Source organism: Chinchilla lanigera, unplaced genomic scaffold, assembly GCF_000276665.1.
Source record: "Chinchilla lanigera isolate Chin_1 unplaced genomic scaffold, ChiLan1.0 scaffold00193, whole genome shotgun sequence".
Lineage (NCBI taxonomy): Eukaryota > Metazoa > Chordata > Mammalia > Rodentia > Chinchillidae > Chinchilla > Chinchilla lanigera.
In genome coordinates, this window is record NW_004955594.1 from 511144 (window position 1) to 520396 (window position 9253).

The following is a 9253-nucleotide window of genomic DNA, read 5'->3' on the forward strand; positions in this document are numbered from 1 at the left end:
AGTGAGTCCTTGATTGATCAATATTGCATGTCTCTTATCTGTTTTCATGAGAAACCACTTTGAAGATATCAATATGTAATACAAGCATTGTTAATTTCCTACCACTTTGTAACTCTGTATTGTTTGTATTGTTCTTTTGCTATTTTGTAAATGGTTGTCTGTTTGTTATTTCAAATAAAAAAATAAATTTTATGTAAACTGCTACTATAGATATTAATACTTTTAATTTTAATTTGCAAAGGTTGAAAAAGGGGATAAGGGTACGATAATATGAACAATGATAATATGCAAATAAGGAAGGTACTTACAAGTTCCTTGTGTTATTTGGAAGGGACATTAATATATTAACTTTAGAATTCCATAATTTTGCAGGATAAAATTTCAAGAGTAACTTTTTAAAATATTCAAATGAAATTTACAGTAACCTTTATATAATTTAATTTATGCTGGAAGACACGCTGCATAGGAAACTATATAACGCCCCAAGGGAAAATATTCAAGGGTAACTATTAAAACAAGTTGTAGTGCATGTCTGTAATCCCAGCACTCTGGGAGGCTGAGGCAAGGAGATCCCAAAGTCCAGCTCAGCCTGGGCAACTTAGTGAGGCAATGAGACACCACCTCAAAATAAAAAAATAAAAAAGGCCTGGGGTAGAGCTCAAAGTGAAGGGCTTCAGTTCAATCCCCAATATTGCAGTCTATCAGTCAATCAATTGAAAGAGACTGCATTGCCTCCAAAATATTGAAGACTGAAGAATACTGAATGTCCAAGTGAATGTTTATTGTACTTGGAAGATGTGGATGATCCAGTTCAGCCTGTTGAGAGATCACCATTTCATTTACCTCTGAATCTGAATCTTTTGCTTTGGTACTTCTGCATGGGCTGCATCTGAGTGAAAGAAAGATAAATTCTTAATCATTTCTACATATTTTTATGATTATAAAACAAGTATGAATGTTTTCATGTAAAGCTCTGGTCATTTTCTTAATATATAATACTGGAAACTTTGTGAGACCTCCTAAAACAGATACTCAGGAACCAGGGGGGCCAACACATCAACTGAAGACTAATGAAAAAAACTCTTTAAAACAGTCAATGGACACCGGGATCATGATGCTTTCCTACAAGCTTCAGCTAAACTCGTCCACCTTAGCATCACCTGCTCTGTTCCTTCTTTCGAGCTATTTCTTTGCCTATAATGCCAAACTTCCATCCTCTATACATTCATTAGTTGAAATCCTCTTCATTCTGTACATAGTGCCTCTGTTTTGGTTTCTGCCTAGGTGTCCCAAGCCCGAGCGCTCAGGCGGGGCCTTCCAAAGGTGATTGGGTCACCGGGCTCACACGCTGTTAGGAAGCGGGCCTGCTGCGAAGAGGCTGGGCCTGGGCTGGGCGTGGCCTGCAGGGTGCCTCTGCCTCCCGGCTCCTCCCTTCTCACTATTAGGAGGCCGGACTTGGCCGGAAGAAGAGGGGAGGGTCTGATCTTAAGGGAGTGGGGGGAGGGCTGGGCGTGGCCTGCATGGTGTCTCTCCCTCCTGGCTCCTCCCTTTTCACGCTGCTTTCTGGCTACCATGCTGTGAGCAGCTTTTCCTCTGCCAAGCTCCTATGCCTTCGGGCCAGCCAATTGTGGACTGAAACCTCTACCAAACTGAACTGAAATAAACCCTTCTTCTCTTAAATTGTAGGAGTCAAGTATTGTGTCCCAGCAACCAGAAAGTGACTAAAACAGCCCTGAAAACTATCCCTGAATTGTTTTCTCCTTTGAATTCCTATGGGGTTTAGTCCTTCTCCCTCTGTTTATATATGATTTTCTGGGGTATCTGGAGTAGCCTCATTCTGTTGAGTGGATATTTTTCAATCTTATCATTCAACTTAGGTGTCTGCTCTCTGGTAAGTTATCCCTGAAATCACCAGGCTGGATTGCTCACCTCCAGCACTAACCACATTTGAGTTTGTTGAATGAATAATGAATGAATAAAAAGTTTGTTAAGTAGATATAAGAACCTAGTTGAGCTTTAAAAACAGAAGTTTATAGAGGTCTGGGCCAGGTCTACATAGTTCTATATCTTTTATGATGGCGAACATGTTAGAATTAGTTTTTCTACAACACTACACAAAAACAATACGAGCTCAAATGTACCTCACGTCCTGGGGATTGCATGGAAAGCTTGCTGGTCTTTAAGTGTTGATGTGTATAAATTGTGGATTGAGATGCCATTAGGGAAGGCGAGCCCATTGAGGTTGGAATCTATGAAATGGAATGGAAAAGAAACAAGTGAGAACCTAGTTTTTAATTGCTTTCCTAATATAATTGCACCAAGAGGACACGTTGCCACTCCAGGGTAAATATGAAATTTAATGAATGTAATCTGAAAGGAATTTTAAATGCCAAATACAAAGAAAAAGAGTACAATGAACCTGTGCAGGAGCTGACAGTGATAAAGTATAAGGACGCAGACTTAAAGAGTTGTTCTTGAAAATAAGGGATGAATTAACCACAAAGTAAGGCCTACGAAGAATTCTGCCATCTCAGGGCCAATAATCTTCACGAGAAAAAGAAGGGAAATCTGCCAAAGGACATAGAATGTGTTAAGTGTGTGCTATTACATATGTATGTATCTTTGATAAAACACTTTAGAACAACTGTACGATTTGATAGGGCCATTGTAAAGTTAACCGTGAAGTATGTGTAGGATTTGCCAGGTGAAAATAGCTAAAGAAGGACATACTCATCAAGTCAAAATCTTTCAGGGCTGGGATTTAATGGCTTATCAATTCTTACTTTAACATGTTGCTAGTTTGTATCACGTTTTCAGTAACCTCAGATTTTAATACATTGAGAAGATGAAAGAAGAGCATTCAATACAGAACAAATAATAAGAATGTTGCACAGACCCATTTTTGCAAGATTCTGACAATTTCTCTTCCCTGTTCAAAAGCACTGAATGGCTCCTTGCTGACTGAAAATAGTGTAAACTCCCCCAGCGTGTCTTACCAGGCCTACTGCTTCTCTTTTTTTATCTACTGCACTTGCCCCTTCTAAACTGAAGAAATATGGCTTTACTCAAGGGCAACTGGATAAATTATAAATTGTTCAAGTGACTCATAACCAAAGACTAATAATGTGCTGACCTGCTAGAAAGTTTCAGTGATATGCTACCAGCCTATGTTCTTGGTCTTTGTGTTTAACAAAGTTATCAAAGAACATTTGTAAAGAATATGCTCATTTAGCAATCGAATAACATATACTAGAAAGGATAATGACAATACTGAATATGATTAGAAATGTTAATGTTCTTTATATGCTAGAGTCCTAATTAAATAAGATAAAGATTAACAGTCTTGCCCTTGGTTCCTAAAAAGTACCCACATTACATAGAATGGGTTGGAAGTGAAAAAGAAGTTGAAAGAATTATAGTTGATAGTAAGGTTAAATTTTCCTGTTCTTCGTCCTGTCTTCGTTTCCCTGCTTCAGAGTGCACGGGAGTTACCTGTTAGGACCAAATAAAAGACCTAAGCAAATAGGGCACAAGGACCTCTTCCCTTAACCCCAGTGCTGCCTATAAATCCTGGCCCAAGGATGGAGATTTTGGTCCACTTCTATGATGCTATCAGACAGTACACCCTGGAATATTCCCATTTGGTGACTAGAATGAGTACCTCGACATCCTAGGGAACCCAGGTGTGTATGTCTTTGATCCCCATGGTTCTAAATTCTGTTCACTCTTACTGAGAAAGAATCTGTGAAATAACCTGGCTCTACACGTGGCTGTTCACACTTTTCACCCTGCAATACATACGTTTTGCCCTGTTATCCTAATAGATGCCCTTTGGATGCTCGCACCTAACCTCTGCTCTACCACACTCCTTTCCTGTGGAAAATCTCTAACCCTTCTCCTTTATATTCCCATTAAGTCTATTTCCCTGGGCTTGGGTTCACTCTTCTGGCATACGTGCATGCCAAGTATCATACTACATGCTAGCCCTCTTCTGGAATTAACTGAAGATTACAATTCATTATTATAGAGGTTACAGAGAGAACAGCACAGGAGGGCTGAAAAGAGGTGTAACGTAAGAGGAAAACAAGAGAGTACTGCATTTCTAAATCCAAGGGTGCTGTTTTTCAGAAGCACTCTTATTTCTCTGTTGGCCACTCTTGTTCCAGCTCCTTGGCAGTTCCTTCCTCATCTTCATCCTCCTTTAATGACTTAGACTGGTGGTCCTGTTTATAATCACCATGGGTGTCTCGTTCAGTCTCTCAGCACACTCGTACTTCAAGGCTTTTACACTAATCATTCCCTCTGCTGAAATGGTACTCCAGAAGTCTTGCTTCCTTTCCCCTTTCAAGTTTCTACTCAAGACTGAGCCACTCTATCAATAAAAAGTTCCCTGACCAGCCTATTGAAAATGAAAATCAACCCCCCAATACTCTTAACTCTTATTCCCTGCTTTAATTTTCTGCATTGCATTTAGCACCTTATTATTTGTGTCCCCAATAGAATATACGTTACATAATAGCATGGATTTTTGTTTAATTATTGTTATGTTCCCAGCACCCAAACAGTATATAGAACATAGTAGGTGCTTCATGAATATATACTGTTTGAGTGCTAGGAAAGAAGGGCTCAAAAAGACCAGTAAAGAAGTACTACAGATCTGGCCACATAAAAGTGATTGTAGACTTTCATGCCAGCAATTCAGTGGGACAATATACTGGACAGAAGTCACACTGAAGCAGGTTGGAAAATGACCTGGGAGATAACCTAAAGGTATATTCATAGAGGTATGGATCATTCCTGCCTTCTTTCAAGAATATTTACTGAGCCAACTTTTGCCTAGAATGAACCGAGCAATGCGAGACTGCTAGAAGATGTGGGCAGAAAGGCAGCACAGGGAGTCGGCTTTTGCTCGACAAGAAATGGTGGTGATGCAGTGCAGAGGCCTGCTCTGACTTACACTGTCAATAATCACTCTGCCTGTACTGTGCAGAACACAGTAAAGGCAAAGGCAGAAGCGGGGAGACCGGGTAGGAGGCTACTATAGTGATGCAGGGAAGAGATGGATTAGAAAAACTTAGAATTCATTCTGCAAAGAAATAAATTTATGAACAGCACTTGTTCATAAATTGGATGTGCAGTAAAAATAGGTGTCAAAGAATAATAACGTTTCTGGCCTAAGCAACTAGAAGGATGGGGCTGCCACCAGCTGTGTTGGGAAGATGAATAGCTGTTTGGAACATGTGCAGTTAGAGATGCTTATCATATGTCAACATGAAGAAGAATTAGGCAGTTGGATATATAAATCTGGGTAACAGGAAAGAGCTATAGACTGACAATACCAGTTTGAGAGTCATCAATATATAAATGAATACCAAACAGGCTGCCACAAAATCTACGCCAGAATACATCATAATCAACTTCTGTAAATGAGAAATTAAACAATACTGAAATCACAATAAAATGATACACAAAAAATGATATAATATCTATAGGGAAAACAGAAGAAATGCTACATATCTCGGTACATATAATAGACTAATTAATATATAAATAGAATAGAAAAATATAATATAAATATAATAGACTACCATAATGTGACTAATTAATATATAAATAGAATAGAAAAATATAATATAAATATAATAGACTACCATAATGTGACTAATTAATATATAAATATATAGACTAATAATTTTTCCATTCTTCAGTTCTACAGAACATGTTTGATGATTGATAGAAAAAAAGTGTAAGACTGTCTGATGGAAATTTCCAATGTATGCAGATGTAATTTATAGATTTATAAATGCAATTTTTAGATTTATAGCAATATATCTTGATCAGTATATGTCCTTGTTATGGTTTGTGTCTGGATGTCCCTGCAAAGCCTCATGCAGTCATGGGGCGGGCTTCTAGAGTTCATGATTGATTCATGGTCCAGTGTTGGGATTATGGATGTGAGTGCGACACCCGTCCTGGGGCCGGTAGTCTGCATACAATGTAAGGGAGGGACAGTGGCTGCTTGCCGCCATTCCTCCCTTTTGCTCTTGTTGCTTTTGCTGTGTTCCACTGCCATGAATGGTTGCCCTCTGCCACGTGCCACTTTCCTTCCTTAATTTGAGGTGCTGGGTATTTTGTCTCAGCAATGAGAGAAAAGTAACCAAGACAGTCCCTTTATATACAAATGTAAAGGAAGCAAGAGGAAGCAGAGCTATATGGTGCTAATGTTTATACATTACAATAGAAATGGTAAAATGCTGATTGAAAAGTATTTATTTTTGGAGCAAAATAATGGAAGATTCAGTGATGGGGAGAGAACTGTAGGATTTATCGAAGTCCTGAATTTGAATTTCCACATTTTAGTCTATGGAATAGTTTAATGCGTTTAGAACAAATACATTAAAACTGATTAAACAGAAAAGTTTTTTTGCTCTGTTTCCTTTTTGTTGGTACATGTCTGCAGAACATAATGATTACATTCATCATGGGGGGTTGGTACATGCATATAATGCATCTTCATTCTTCTTCTGTCTCCCACCCCTCCCATCCCTCCCTGCTCCTTCCAACTCTTGGTCCCCTTTCCATTTGCAAAGGCTTTATTTACATTTTTCCCTTCAATTCTTTCTTTTGCTATACTTCCTTAATAGAAATCTACGTTATATGCATATACCATACGTATATGAAAGTCATAGTAGAGCACAAATATTACCACTTTTCTTCCAGAAATGGAATTCCAGATGGTTGATGTGCAGATGTAGGTATTCAACTGCCAGTTCATTCCAGTACTAATTTCCATCTCTGAAGCCTGGCACCACTTCATGTCTTTTCTGATTGAAAAAGGATAATATCTTCAATAAATTGTGTTGGCAAAATTAAGTGTCCACATGCATAAGAATGAAATTAGACCTTTGGCTTATATGACATATAAAAAGCAACTCAAAGTGTATTAAAGACAAATATAAGAGCTGATACTGCCAAGCTACTTGCTATGCCATAGTTTGTGTCGCAGTGTCCCCACAGGCCCATGTGTTGACAGCTTGTTCCCCATCCAGTGGCACTGTTGGAAGGTAGGGGGACCCTTAGGTCATCAGAGACATGCACTGAAGGGGGATACTGAGACCCCAGGCTCCACTTTCTTGTTTTCAATTACAGATCATGAAGTAAATGGCTTTGACCTGTCACACGTTCCCACAATGATATGTTATCACAGGCCAACTGATCATGGATTCAAATCTTTAAAACTCAGGAACCATATGCCAGATATGGTGGCGCACACCTGTAATCCCAGCACTCGAGAGGCTGAGACAGGAGGATCGTTGAGAGTTCGACACCAGCCTGGGTTAAAAAGTAACCTCAAGGCCAGCCTGAACTGCATAGTGAGACCCTGTCTCAAAAAGACAAAAATAAATAAATAAATAAATAAATAAAACTCACGAACCAAAACAAACCTTTCCTCTTTTAAACTGATTATTTTAGGTATTTGTTACAGTAACAGAAAGCCAACATACTGATGTAAAAATTATGGAGGAAAAACTACATGACGTTGTTTGGGGTAATGGACTTTTAGATTTGATTCTAAAACCTCAGGCAACAGCAGCAAAAATAGGTAACTGGGATTACACCAAACTAAAAAGCTTCTGTATAGAGAAGGGAAACAACACAGTACATTGGTAGCCTACGGCACGTGTGCCACAGCAGGCTGTTTGTATCACTGAAATCTCGTTTTGTGTTTTTGAGACAAGCTTTCACTATGTAGCCCAGGCTGGCCCTGGACTCACGGCGGTCCTCCTGCCTCAGCCTCCCGAGTGCTGGGAGTACAGGCATGTGCACCATGCCTGGCCCTCTTCCAGTTTATAGTCATTAGATCATGCCCCTTTTGCCCTATTCTCTTTCCCCCTAACTAGCTATTCATCACCCCTGGCATAAAAATACATTGATTTAACTGTTTCATTATGTCTTAATTTTCTTATGAGGGCTCCCATGTTAAGTAAAACTTAAATAAAGTTGTACGCTTTTGTCGTGTGAAAAATTTTAAAAAGGTCTTTAACCAGCAGGTAAATGTTGATGACACAAATTTTTATCTCCAGCCCTGATATCCAGGCTCACATGTGTACCTCTTCTTCAACGTGTAATACTTATCTCAAACATATGATGTCAAATAGAACTCTTAATTCAACTTACTTACTCCAATTATTTCTCCAGTCTTTCTCATCATAGTATGCTACACCACCGTCCTCATAGCACCAACCTTTTCTCCTCATCCCTAAATCAAACGTTATCAGCTCTACCTCCAAAATGTATCCCAGATGCATCTACTTTTTACACTATAACGTGTATTACAAAATTTTATTTAGAATTCTGACATCTGTAATGAATAAATGACATTGGTCAGCAGTTTCCCTTTTTTGTTCAATCTTTATGAGGTTTTAACATTAAAGTTATGTCATTTTATTCAGTGAACTGGAGATCTTCCATTTCCTCAAGATTTTCAAATATGTTGATTCCAAGCAGTTGCACAGAGTATTTCAATAAATTATTTTAGTCTTTCCCACATTAGGTAGCTCTTTTATTTCCAATATTGTATATTTTTTGTATTTAATTGGAGGAACTTTGACTTTACAAAGAAATAACTTTTGCATTCATTTGATTTTGTTTGTAACTGTATTAATTTAAGGGTTTATATTTCTACATTTACCTTCTAATAATTTTTGTTATTTTCTGTTTTGTTAAGAACTACATTCTTTTTAAAAATTTCTCTTTTTCAACAATGAAGAAACCTAAAGCTACAAATTTTCCTCTGAGTTTAGCTTTCAGAGTGCTGCATTAGCTTTGGCATAAAATTTTCTCTTTCATTAAGCTTGTATACTTAATAATTTTTCTTTTGACTTTATCTTCAGTAGAAAGACTATATTTTCAATAATCTAAGTGGGTACAATTTTCATGACCAACTTCTATTAATTAGTTATAATTTTTTTTAATTGTGAGAGAATGTAGCCTGTAAAATTCTTTACTTTAAAATTCAGTTAACGTTTTCTTTGTGGCCATGTATATTATTGCTTTGAACAGTAAACATTCAAAGAATGTATGTTTACATTTATTATTGTTATTTATTTATTATGCATATTTAAAACTTTTGTCTTTGCTGGTGATGGCGGCACACGCCTGTAATCCCAGCACTCGGGAGGCTGAGGCAGGAGGATCATTGCAAGTTCAAGGCCAGCCTGAACTGCATAGAGAGACCCTGTCTCAAAAAGAC

General features: G+C 38.0%; 2 protein-coding genes across 4 annotated transcripts in view; both read right to left on the reverse strand.

Annotated features, from left to right (window-relative positions):
- The window catches only part of LOC102005760 (phosphatidylinositol-binding clathrin assembly protein-like), a gene marked incomplete at its 3' end in the record, with an annotated part of 30283 nt that overhangs the window by 6327 nt on the left and 14703 nt on the right, over positions 1-9253 (reverse strand).
- Positions 203-6824, reverse strand: LOC106147607 (phosphatidylinositol-binding clathrin assembly protein-like; the record flags this gene model as incomplete). The annotated part of the gene is given in 3 exon segments (XM_013510004.1): positions 203-889; positions 2142-2249; positions 6707-6824. Coding segments are annotated over 3 exon segments (280 nt in total), but the record flags the coding sequence as incomplete, so codon positions are not given.